The sequence below is a fragment of the Chelon labrosus genome, assembly GCF_963514085.1.
Source record: "Chelon labrosus genome assembly, chromosome: 8".
Classification (NCBI taxonomy): domain Eukaryota; kingdom Metazoa; phylum Chordata; class Actinopteri; order Mugiliformes; family Mugilidae; genus Chelon; species Chelon labrosus.
In genome coordinates, this window is record NC_140358.1 from 15,824,098 (window position 1) to 15,837,166 (window position 13,069).

Below are 13,069 nucleotides of genomic sequence, written 5' to 3' on the forward strand. Positions count from 1 at the left end.
TTGGAGGAGGACAACAGAGAGGGGAGCACACACAGGCACAGATTAGGCTTTACCTGATCTAATCTTCTGTTTCTCTTCATATTTTCCTTTGGCCCGGCAGGACAAAATGTCTTTGACCCAAGAATCCGTTTTGTCTTTTTTACTGGAGCACGGAGGCAAAGTGAAAAACTCGGAGCTGCTGCACAATTTCACGAGTCTCATCAACTGCGGCGATCCCGCGGAAAAGCTGCACAATAGAGACCTCTTCAAGAGGCTGGTGAACAGCGTCGCCGTGGTCAAGCAGACGGACGGGGTGAAGTTTGTGGTCGTGAAGAAAAGGTACCAGGACTTTGTTAGAGAGGATGCGTCCGTGAAAACGCACACGGAGGACAGCTTCTCGAGCCTGAACACGAGCTTTTCTTACACGTCTCCTCATCGAGCCGAGTCTGCCAGGGTGATTTACTCGGACATCGAAAACAATAACGTGTGCTGTCCCTCCAGCGTGAATGGGAATTATTATGAGGATGCCAAGCATATGCACGGGGAGAGCATGCAGAAAAGGAGGCTGTCATCGAGAAGTGTTAACAGCGCGGACACAACCACTGTCAAAGTCCTGAATATCTCTGCAGATCAGGGGAGCAGAGCGGGGAAGTCTGGAGCTGTGTTCGCTGTCATTGCAGTGAAATCCCCTCCAAGAGATTCAACAGCAGCACAGGACGGATTACACCAAGTGCAACAGCACAAAACTTCACAGAAACAGATTGCAAAAGACACCAAAGTTTCTGCAAATCTAAATTCTCACAAGAAGGACGCCTTAAGAGAATCACAACGTTGGAAAAGCAGACAGACAGAGGACATACTACTCCCTGGCTTTCCAGACGCGAGGCCCCAAAACAAGACCACAAGACCATCAGATGAAGCCAAGTACTCTGACTCTGTGCCCTTGGAGCCATTAGCTCATGAGTGGTTGGTGAAGTGTGCTGCTGGACTGTGGGGACAAATACATGCTTTGCTGCTGCGCGACACACGGTTAGCACAGAGGAAAGACTTCATGTCCGGTTTCACAGCTCTGCACTGGGCGGCCAAGGACGGCAACGGCGAGATGATACACAAGCTCATGGACGTCTCCAGGAGGAGAGGCACTTATGTGAACGTCAACAGCAAGGCGCACGGAGGATACACGCCTCTGCACATCGCAGCCATACATGGCCACGCTGAAGTCATGGTTCTGCTCGTGCAAAGCTACGGAGCAAACGTGAACGAGAGAGACGACGACGGGAAGAAGGCCTTCCACTACCTGGGGAAAGGTGTGTCGGCCGAGGTCCGAGCACTTCTGGGAGGAGGGCAGAAGAGCAAGGAGACGGAGGATGAGGAGTGCAAGGAGCAGACGAAAGGCTTTAATACAATTAGTAAACTGTTCCACCCTCACATGGGGAAGAAACAAAAGACAAATAAGTTTGCTCACGACTGGTGAGAAGCTGAGAGACTTGTAGGAGACAAAACGGTTTATGTCATTATACTACATGTGTACTTATTGTAGCTGTCTGGTATAGCTTTGTACAGTGTATCACTGCCAGATGTTCTATTTATGAATGGTATTTATAATTATTTTTCCCCTTTAGGTTGAATTTCATCTGTTAACAACTGACTTGTTATTTTGCACCTACTTAACTTATTTTTATGAACACCAACAATCTGTGAAAGTTGTACATAGTCTCATGAGCTAATGAGTAATAAACCTTTAGAATAATTGATTCCTGACTACAAAGTGTGAGAAAATACGGAAATGGACCAGACCTGGTAAACAGTTGCATCCAACACCTTTTGAAGTGTAATGACCACTGAGTTTCTGCTCTGTGGATACAGTCAGATTAAAATAAGTTTAATTCTTTAAAGCAAACCTAGAGTAGAGGAAACATTCAGTGCACTATTATAGAGAAAGATTAACTGTAGGCTTTATCATTTAAAAAAGAAAAAGAAAGAAAAAGCTACCTCTCAAACTCAGCACAGCACATGCAAAGAAGGACTCATTTCAGACCGGTTTATGCAAAGCAGGGAGATGACTAGTCAGGCTGGTGGAATGTCTCTTTTATCAGTTGCTTTGTAGACTTGAGGTTGTAAGGGATGGGCCTCCTTTTGTGGGATAGCATGGGCCCCATTTCTGGGCAGCTATGGTAAAAAAAAATAAAAAAAAAGAAGAGAGACATTATCAGTCACAGCAATGCTTACGATGCCAAGTATTTCAGCTGAATACAAGTTTGACACAACGACAAGTAAAGAACATGATAAATTTATAGGATTTTAAAGCTGGTCAGTGAGAACATACTGATAAATTAATAAACCTGGCAGCTTAGTAAAATACACCCACAGCAGACGTGCATGAAAACGGTCTTTTTCTGCCTTTTTGGGGCGGCACAAAAACACTGTTTTCATCCTCAACTGACCCAGAGGAAGAACAATCCCCCCGATGACATAAAAGGAGTCGGAGCTCAGACAATGAAGGCACAAGCAAAACGCTGCCAGAACAATGTCCTTTGTCTTCCTTTGTGGAGAAGCTGCTTGCACAATACAACGACAGGACAGCTGGGTAACACATCAGCCTGCGTGATGCGTTTTATTGCACCTCGGCATTGTTTATTTAATACTGCAAGAGAAGCAAATGATTATAAAAAGAAGGCTGCCCCAGAAAGGCTTCCTGTGTCCCATGATTCAAACATCAAACGTAAGGTGTGGAGCCAGGCTTTGTACAGTGCAGTTCCTGTTAGTACAGAATGAGTACAGAACAGAATAATAAACAGATTTTAGTTTTGCAACGGTGCATGTGGTGGAACTGGGACACAGCTGCAGCTTACGTCTGAAGCTCGGCTAGTTCATGCATGCAGGTTACAATTACACCTGAATTTTGCTATTTTAATATTAGAACCATAAACAACCAATCAACATAAAATCAGAAGTAATACTATCCTGATAAGCACCAAAAAAAAAAGCTGCTTGAGGATTTCATGAAGACAATATTCAGAATGTATGTTAACATACCTATTGACTGGATGTATTTCAGTGAAAGCATCAAATCACAACGTGAGTCAGGCTGAGTCAGTGTGAAACATATCTTGATGACAAAGCAGAACAGCTGCTTCATCATGCACGGCCATGCGTTCACTTTGAGAGTATTAAATAAACCACACTTCACATCTTAAAGTTAAGTGAGTTAAGTGATGAACTACAGTCAATGTGCAATTTATGTGCGCAGAGGTTATTTGGTTTTACCTGGTTTAATTTTATAAACATTACCCATTCTATTTGTTAGAGGCTCTTTAATGGTGATCATTTCTGTATTGAGACCAATCATTATTTGACATATGTATTTATTTAATAATACATATTATTTTACATTTAGAGAATTTGCCAGCTACTCACTACAGTAAGACTGGACAAAGCCTTTAAAATGTGAAGAACAAAAAAATAATTACATACTTTGTTATTATTTGAGTATATCATTTGCTTGAAATTGTTTATTCGGACAACAAAATAGTTTAATATGGTTAATATTGGATTACTATTTGCTTTGTGAACTAATCAAACCGAAAAATGCAATATTTTGTCCTGCCGAACATCTCAGGACATACTGTACAGACATCCAAAGATAAGAAGGACCTCCAGAGTCACATTCAAGTATTTAGTACATTCAGCACTTCTCACATCTTCAGCTCTGCATACAGTTCATTGTGCTGTCTTTAAAGATATTTTAATTAGTAATCAAAAATGAATGAACAGTGGTCCAAGACACTTTGGATATTTTTAGATGTATAAGAGGCTATACACGCACTTGTCAGTTCATTGGGTACATTAGTGAAAGCTAATATATTCTAACAGTCTTGTACTAAATCTGAGCTTCATGAATGGTGTTCAGCGTTTGTTTAAAATAAAAGAGGAAGATGATGATTAAACTGTGTTTTCATTTTGGATTCACTGTGGTCTGTAGTACTACTGAACTGTACCGACTCTAGCTTCTATTATTCTGACACTCCCGTTTTAGTCAATAGGCTTGGCTAAATAACAAAAACACTTTTGTGTTTAATTTAATCCAGTTAAACGGCACCATAAACTCCATCCTCCATGATGATCATACAGTTGAATTAATGCATTTCTGATGCCTTTTTCAACATAAACTGAACGTTGTAACAGTCACGAAGGAGCATTTAGTGCATTAGAATTGATTGTTTTTTATTTTGTACCTAGTGTATTCAGCTACTGTACAACATTATGTCCTGGATATGCAGTTTTGCAATATACTCTCTGCCATCTAGTGGCCAGCTACACTGTGTACTGTCATCTTAGAGTGGACACAACACACTGCTGTGTGCTGTATATGAAATTAACAAACCTTAATTAAGTTAACCAAAAAAAAACATTAACTATGCATGTACATTTTAAACTGCAGATTAATTTTGTGAAGCTGCACTGTAGGCTACAATACTAGTGTAAAGTCCCTAGCTACACACCTTTTTATTATTTTCTACATTGTAGATTATCTTTTAGCTTTTTTTTTTTTAGCTTTTAGATAGGTTTATTTGTCACATGCACAGTTATACATAGTACAATGCACAGTGAAATGTACTGTTGTACCTGCAGCCAGTAGTAAAAAAAATATATAAGTACTACAGGATTAATGCCTTAATAAAAGACATCCACACTATGATATTCTATCTTAGATTCTTCTAAGTTGTCACTTTTTGCTTTGATGACAGCTTTGCACGCTCATGAGACCTGACTCACCTGGAACGGTTACTTCCTTCAAACAGCTTGGACCCAGAATGCATAGAACTGTGAGGATCCTCGTCTTGATCTATAGGATTGACGTGAGACAAAGGAAATGTCAACACACATACACAGACAAGTTCCATTTCAAACAGCAGGTGGAGCAAACATACCTTTTTATAAGAGCCTGACAGACATCTCCCAGCTGCCCCAGAATATCATACATGCAGATACTGGAACGGCAACATTTGCAGCTCCTAAAGCTGCTTTAATTTTGTTCGGATTGATCAGATGGTCCATCAGACCATCCAAGACCATCTGTTCAAGTTTTATCACACATGAGGTTAAAATCAGTAAGATTCTATGATGTCAGCTTCCCGTGTTTTAGCACAAATAAAGAGAAAGGCTTCATCCACCCTTCACCACAGGCTGGTGCAACACCTGGCCCATAACACATTATTTTTCTTTGGGTAACCATGGCAACAGCTCGGCATTGGCCTACCTTCTGATGACTTTGGAGTGATGAGGAGCACATCATTGTTCTCTGCATGAGAGGTCTGAGTCACGATGAAGACAAAATGTTCTGTGGAGGCAAAGCAGATGCCTGAGCCGCTTTACACTCGCTCGCCAAAACATAAGGCACACTAGAGAAGACAAATGCATTTTAATATAACAGCACTGCACTAAATCCTCCTTCATGACTGTTATAATGTTCAGTTTATGTTGAAACAGTGTATTTCCAAAGTGTTATTAGCCACTATCTAAAATAGGGTTGTGTCTGTACAACACAATACAGTTTTAAAATTTGAAACGATCCAACAGCCTATATACTGTAGATTGTTTCAATAAGCTTCTGCAATGTCACAAGATTTATTTCCATCCAGTGTTGCATTCATTTTTCACCAAGATCTTGTATTGATGATGGGAGAGTCTGACCACTGCACAAAGCCTTCTCCAGCACATCCCAAAGATTCTCAATGGGGTTAAGGTCTGGACTCTGTGGTGGCCAATCCATGTGTGAAAATGATGTCTCATGCTCTCTGAACCACTCTTTTACAATTTGAGCCTGATGAATCCTGACATTGTCATCTTGGAATATGCCCGTGCCATCAGGGAAGAAAAATATCCACTGATAGAATAACCTGGTCATTCAGTATATTCAGGTAGTCAGCTGACCTCATTCTTTGGGCACATAATGTTGCTGAACCTAGACCTGAGCAACTGCAGCAACCCCAGATCATAGCACTGCCCCCACAGGCTTGTACAGTAGACACTAGGCATGATGGGTGCATCACTTCATCTGCCTCTCTTCTTTTTTCTGACCACGTTTCTTCCTTGAAGACGATGGTTCCACCATCATTCCGGTTTTTAATATTGCGTTGGACAGTTCTTAACCCAGTTTTAGTAGTTTCTACAATCTCCATAGATGTTTCCTCTGCTTGATGCATGCCAATGATTTGACCCTTCTCAAACAGACTAACATCTTTCCCACGACCACAGGATGTGTCTTTCGACATGGTTGTTTAAGAAATGAGAAGCTATTCATTGCATCAGTTGGGGTTAAATAACTTGTTGCCAGCTGAAAGATAATCGCCCATGCAGTAATTATTCAAAGGAGTACCTATTTGCTTAGTTAAATCCAGGTGGTGACTTTTACTTTGGCCAGGCGGTGTACACCATATCAATATTGTAATAGCTAGTGTTAGGTACCACTCAAGGTACTGCAGCAAAGTGGATATAGTTCATTCAATGTCATTTTTAGAAACCACAACAGGAGAATCTCATTTATATTCTACTACAACACGATAACACACCGCAAAAAAAAAAAAAAAAAAAAAAAAAATGAATAAATAAATAAATCATTAACAATTTTGGACTGAGAAACTAATCTCGACACAAGACCGGAAGTTTGGAGGGAGTCGTCTTCAAAATAAAAGCGCAAAGCATGGTCGCCATAGAGGCCTTTTATTTTATTTTTTTCTTTAACAATACTGTGGTAAACTATTTATTTATGCTGCCCCTTTGGTTTAATTAGTTAAAAAATACCTCTCTTTGAATATCAGCTTTAGCTTTCTAGTTTACATAGCCGGGAACATACTTCAAGATTCTGTGTTCACAAATAAATATAAAGAAATGACCAAGAGCTTCAGTATTTTATTGGAATCAGGGTACTCACAAACACGAAGCCACAGCTGGGGAGGGTGTACCTCATTTAAAGTAAGATATATGTTAGAATGACTGGACATAAGCTCTAAACCTGTTCATCTCTGTGAAAACGTAGCTAATATGAGTGATGGAGCTGATTGCTGACACCTGCGTGCGTTGATCACCGGCGACACGTTGACCTCGCTCTCAGAGCGTCTCTTAAGTTTTCACCGGTTTCGTTGTTTACAATGGAAAACCAAACTCTGATGTCAGCTGTCCTCCGTTCTTTTCGCACTGTTATGTTGGTGCTGCTTGTCACCAGCTTCTTCCCGCTGCTTAGATCTTCCCTGGGAGCCTCCAGTGCGCTGTACAACCTGGGCGACTTCACGTACCCGTACGACAGCATCTTCTCCCCGCTGGTCAAGGCGCTGTCAGAGCACGGAGGGTCGAGGTGGAACCCAAGTCTGAGGAAGAAGATGAAGCCCGAGCACAAGTACATGAAGTACCTGAAGGAGGTCTTCAAGATGTCCTCCAGAGCGAAGAGGATCGTGGACGGGAATAAAATCTACAACACTGTCCGACTGATCAAGCCGCAAGATGAATGTCTTGCACAGAGAAATAAAGGTGAGCCAGTTGTACAGTGACCCCAGGACGCACCGGCAGACTGGACACTGACAGCAAACACAGCTGTCCCAGTATAGGGGCCACATTCAAATAAGCCCATAACACCCAAAGATATAGGCTGCTTGCATATAGAGTCACATGCTTTAAGTTTAAATGGGTTGAATACAACTCCAGTGTTTTGGCATTTTGCCTTTCAATAAATAAAGGTTTAAAAGTCACTTTTTTTTAAAGTGGTGCTGGGGTTAGGGTTAAGGAATTTAATTAATTAATAACATGTTGGCCTGTGTTTTTGTTTATATTGTGCCATACAGTGTGTGTATGTGTTTGTTGGATAAATCAGAATAATTTTATCTACATTACCCAATAATTGTTTAACACCTGAAGATCTTGTCTTTGTATTTGGTAAGTTTTATATCAAATTTATTTTTAAGAGAAAAACTCTGCTGTTTTGTGCAGTTGCTGATTTTTTTTGTATAAATATGGAACAAATGCCAACATTTTAATCTGCTGTGCCTCTTGTTAAACCCCTTTTAAAGTCACCAGTGATACTTAAACAGGAATATACAATACAAGATGAGCATACTTATTCTGATGAGTTAAACTGTAGTGTAATCATAAGCACGTCTTTGATTCTTTGTGTGTTTTCATGTGTTCTCTCAGAAAGTTTTATGCAGGACTTGTCCTACAGCCTTGATCAAGTAAGGAGAAAAGAGCAGCTTCTGAAGTCGGCCCTGCTGTATAACTTTGACCGTGACCACTCGGCGCCCGTCAGCTCTGTGTGCTACCTGAGTATCAAGGAGCAGGAGCAGTCAAACCAGTGCCGGTCGTGTCCTGGGATCCACCGCGCAGTAAACTTCACAGCCGGTGCGGGCAGCAGGAGCTGGAGGAACTGGGTGGAGGTTGACATTACCTTGTTTCTTCAGCCTCTCTTAAAGTTGCAGAAGAAGACTATACACCTGCTCCTCAACAGCACCTGTTTGGAGGAACAAAGAGCCGGAGGCGATGGGCGCAAAGGCCCCCTGGAGTTCACCCTGAGGTCCCCTCCTCTGCTTCTTTACCTCAATGACACCAGCAAAATCGCCCACCAGCGGTTCAGTCCCAAAGCAGGTCAAAGGCCGACCACTACATCAAACGCTCTTCCGAAGCCGATGGTTTTTAAACCAGAAAAGACGCCAAGCCAGAAGAGGAGATGGAAGAGAGAATCTCCAAAGAGCAAACGAGGGGATAAAATCCTGGACATCCACCTGCCGGAGCTTCTTCCGAGCTCTGAATTCCCGACAAGTGACTGTGCTTTGTATGATTTCAGGGTAAAATTCAGTCAACTCAAACTGGACCACTGGATTGTTTTTCCACCAAAGTACAACCCCAGGTACTGCAGAGGCATCTGCCCGATGGCCGTGGGCTTCTTCTATGGTTCACCCTTCCACACCATGGTGCAAAACCTCATCTATGCGAGGCTTAACTCCTCTGTGCCCAGACCTTCATGTGTGCCCTCTCACTACAGCCCCCTGAGTGTCATGATCTTTGAAGAGGACGGCTCTTATGCCACCAAGGACATCGAGAACATGATTGCCACCAGATGCACATGTCGCTAAGCCAGCTGCCAACATGTCTTTTGTTTTTTCTTTCTTGTTTACGGAACATCACCAAAGACCGCCTCATCACGGGTGGACTGATTCCAAGCGTCAAATATTCTGACCAGGCTCAGTGATTTCATGAATTTATAAAATTGTTGTGCATGAAAGAAGTTTGATCTGGAGCAGGTGTGTTTACTTAAAATATTTTATTGTAATGTACAAGTGTGACGTTTATTTCTTTTTTTGTTAAGGCATAGTTGGAAAGGGTGCAAATGCATCCTATTGTTCAGCTCCCCGTTTGCAATTTGGTAGTGAATATAACACACCTGAAGAAAATGTGTGACATATTAATTTTTTTAAGTTAGTTTTTCGTTAACTTATTTTGGGTGGGTCGTCCGTAATTATTCTTTAATTTAGCACAATTGCCAAATTTTAAGTAGCCCTGTTCTGCACAACATCAAAAAAAAGGGACAAAGAAAAAGCAGTCACAAACTCTTATCAAACCTTTTACATATCGTTTTATTCCTGGAGATTACAGGATGGCTGTCTGAAAGGCAGTCGTCCTCGTAATGTCCAGAATGAAAGCTGTCATGGTTTCATTGTATATTTATTACTTCTAGTCACTGAGTGACTGCATACGTGTGAACTGACTGCATGCTCATGTATTTGTACTGGTTGAATGTGACTAAATGCATATCATGTCTGTTTATGCAAACCGAATGAATTCACTGTGTGTCTGTGCTCAGCTTAGGAATATTCAAAAGAATGAACATATGTAGACATTTTCTAAAAAGTTGGAAAATTAAAAATAGCATGCACAAATGTTGTCTGAAATGCTCATACAACCTAGTGAAAATACATGTACGTGGCTCTGTTTGTGTTGTGTCCAAATGGCCCTTCCAAATGCTTATTATTTAGTCCCTTACTTTTGTGATAAGGGAGTTGAATTCTGGAGGGAGACGCCGCTCCATCGCGCTGTAAAGACTCGGTTGACGCGGCCTTGGTATCTGGTGAGAATGCCTCCTGAGCACCTAAATTTGGAGAGTTACAGGGCACGGCCAACTGGAGGAGACCCTGAGACAGACCTAGAATATCAGTCATAACATTATGACCACCAGCCTAGTACTGTGTAGATCCACCATCAAGGTATGGACTCGGATAGATGTCTGAATCTGTGCTGTTGTATCAGGCACTAAGATATTAGATATTAGAAGTCCTGCATGATGTGAAGTGGGGCCTCCATGGATTGGACTGGATTGGGTAGTCTAGCTCACTTTACAGATGCTCTGTTAGATTGAGATCTGAGGAATATGGAGGTCAAGTCAACACTTATGTTGTGTTCCTCAAACCAGTCCTGGGTAATTTTTGCTTGCAATCAAGCACTACTGTTTCCATTAAGTGTTAGGTGTTCATGATCTGCAACAATGTTAAGGTGGCTGGTATGTTTCAAGGTAACATAACGCATAATTGGCAAGACCTAAAGTCTCCCAGCAGGGCACTGACCAAAGTATCACACTGTCTTCTTCCCATAGTGCATCTTGGTGCCAAGTGTTGCCCAGGTAAGCAACGCACATGCACCCAAAACGGGATTAACTGGACCGAGTCAAATTCTTCCGTTACTCTGTGGTCAGGTTATGATATTCTGATGTCCACTGTAGGTGCTTTCAGCAGGTGGCCGGAGTCGGCATGGACATCCTGACTGTTCTGCAGCTACGCAGCCCCATACGAGACAGACTGTGATGCACTGTGTACTGGCTGAATTTTCACTTGCTGCCTAATATCCCCCACCCACACACAGATGCCATAATAATAATCAGTGTTTTCCCCTTCAGTTGTCAGTGGTCATGATGTTATGGCCGATGGGTGAATGCTGACTGGTCAAGGAACACCTCGAGATTCCACATGAGTTGCCACCACCACTAGCTGGCTTCATATCAGCAGATGAAAATGAATGGATGCGTTTTCTGATACAATAGTTAAGCAAATTTATATATTTTGTTGTACAAAACAATTCAATAAACCGTAAACATCACTAGTATTTGCATTCAAAACCGTATTGATAATCCTGAGCTGGAGCCTCTCCGCACTCCGGTCCGACAGGTGGCGGTAATGTCCTCAGTGTTTGCAGACAATCCAACCTGACCTGAACAAAAAGGACGGACACCAGAAGTCTACCAGGAAACACCGTCGGCTAGCAGCACGGTGAGTCTCAATGTCACAAAGTGAACGGCGTTGACTTTGTTTTTTAAAATCAAATTCGGGGTTTCTTGCACCGTTTATGACTTATATCCGTTTTTACAAAACAACCTACGCATGTTGGGTTAAATAACTACGTTAAGTCACCGGTTAATGTAACGTTTCAAGGTCTGTTTGTACCTTAGCGCTTAGCCTCCTGGAGCTAGTTGATGATGCTAACGTTTAGCACGGCTAACTAGCCTAGCTCGTTGTGTGGTATTTCAGCTTGCTTGTCCTGTTCTTGTAGACTTTTCATTTTCTGAGACCTTCTATTGCTTCCTGTGACCTTCGATGCCCTTTCTGCAGATTATTGGTTTAATAAACGCTGTTAAACACGTCGTGTTTTGATAAAAGAAACGGACATAACTTAGTTTATTACACGACTTGCATACTAAACCTTACATAACAACTAAAGATAATACAGTAAAGAAAAGAATATGGTTTGTTTAGCAAGTTAACTCTAAAGATTGTTAAACTCTGACTCCCAGTATTCATTTAACACAGTAGTTAGTCAGTTCAGTATGAAAACAGACCAAGAAAATGGATTCCTTAGAAGTCACTAGTATTCCCTGTTGTTCATCTGGAAATGGACTTCTGTTTCGTAAATAATCACTCTGTGTGGTTTTCATTTTGATTTGGACTGTATTAACTGTGTCAATGCTTTGTCCTTTCAGACCAGCTCTCGGGTGAACATGGGACGCCACTTTGGAGACTTGTCCAGGGTCAGACATGTGATCACATACAGTCTGTCTCCATTTGAACAGAGGGCTTTCCCCCAATACTTCTCCAAGGGAATCCCTAATGTGTGGAGGAGGTTCACATCCTCTTTCTTCAAAGTTGCCCCCCGTGAGTTCTATATATTGTGTTGGTATATACTCTTATTATTATAAGTGTATGACAATCTTATTATAAACCGTATGGGTTTGTCAATACGAGTGCCCACATGTTGATTCGGTCTGGTTCCCAGTCACATGTTATGTCCTCTGTTCAGACTTAATTGCCTTTCCTTTCTACACTTTAACTTACACCAGTCCTGAAAAAAAAAAAAATTAAAATATGCTGTGTATTCACACACACTAATAACAATAATGTATTTTTTCTATTTGAAAGGAGTTATTCAAGTAACACAAATTCAGCTTATGCTCGAATTAATGGTTAGAAGCAACAAATCACTAATTTTGAACAGAGACTTTCTTACAGTTTGTTACAGTATTTTGAGCATTTATTTTTTTTCCAGTGAAGAATATAGTCTTTGCATTTGAAAAGAAATTTGTTTTTTCAGGATCTCTGCGAGTATGGATAATATGATATTTTGTAATGTAGTTTAAATGTTTAAGTCCCAGCATTTTAACGAAGTGCTGGTATGTTTTGGTGCTAATTTGCTTTGTTATCTTCCTTTTTCGCAGCAATGACGGTCATGTACGTGACATACGTCTGGGGCAACGGTGTCCATCAGCAGAGCAAGAGGAAGAATCTGGCTGATTTTGAGAAAGACGAATGAGCTCCTCTCACCTTTCAAATGTATTAATTCACACTATGTATGTTTAACCAATAAAAATGAAAGATATTTAAGTGAAGTCAATCTTGCCTGATTTGATTGAGCCAGCTCTTCTTGGTCGGATCAATGTACAATTGTATATGTTAAAATGCAGATTTAGTGGTGACAGACTTTTTGAGCAACAGAAAACTAATCACCTGCAGCACAATATGTTATAACATCTCTTGAGTTGTATAAAAATAAAAAACAAAGC

At 41.2% G+C, this 13,069-nt stretch overlaps 3 protein-coding genes across 3 annotated transcripts; all 3 read left to right on the top strand.

The window, feature by feature from the left end:
- Positions 1-106: 106 nt before the first annotated feature.
- On the top strand, positions 107-2,097 carry sowahab (sosondowah ankyrin repeat domain family member Ab; the record flags this gene model as incomplete). Its single annotated transcript, XM_084549783.1, has 1 exon — positions 107-2,097. One exon carries the CDS (start codon positions 107-109, stop codon positions 1,451-1,453), a length of 1,347 nt encoding a protein of 448 aa, XP_084405909.1. The 3' UTR covers positions 1,454-2,097.
- Positions 2,098-6,866: 4,769 nt separating this feature from the next.
- On the top strand, positions 6,867-10,231 carry gdf9 (growth differentiation factor 9). The gene is made up of 2 exons (XM_084549185.1): positions 6,867-7,506; positions 8,167-10,231. The coding sequence occupies exons 1-2, from the start codon at positions 7,131-7,133 to the stop codon at positions 9,099-9,101; spliced, it is 1,311 nt and encodes a 436-aa protein (XP_084405311.1). The 5' UTR covers positions 6,867-7,130; the 3' UTR covers positions 9,102-10,231.
- A 996-nt stretch (positions 10,232-11,227) lies between these two features.
- Positions 11,228-13,069, top strand: uqcrq (ubiquinol-cytochrome c reductase, complex III subunit VII). The gene is made up of 3 exons (XM_084549441.1): positions 11,228-11,285; positions 11,993-12,164; positions 12,725-13,069. The coding sequence occupies exons 2-3, from the start codon at positions 12,011-12,013 to the stop codon at positions 12,817-12,819; spliced, it is 249 nt and encodes an 82-aa protein (XP_084405567.1). The 5' UTR covers positions 11,228-11,285; positions 11,993-12,010; the 3' UTR covers positions 12,820-13,069.

Bases quoted from the DNA above. Each gene is read 5' to 3' on its own strand.
- gdf9 (XM_084549185.1), top strand. From the start codon at position 7,131: ATGGAAAACCAAACTCTGATGTCAGCTGTCCTCCGTTCTTTTCGCACT. The intron at 7,507-8,166 runs GTGAGCCAGTTG...GTGTTCTCTCAG, and splicing joins TCTTGCACAGAGAAATAAAG to AAAGTTTTATGCAGGACTTG.
- uqcrq (XM_084549441.1), top strand. From the start codon at position 12,011: ATGGGACGCCACTTTGGAGACTTGTCCAGGGTCAGACATGTGATCACA. The intron at 12,165-12,724 runs GTGAGTTCTATA...CCTTTTTCGCAG, and splicing joins TTTCTTCAAAGTTGCCCCCC to CAATGACGGTCATGTACGTG.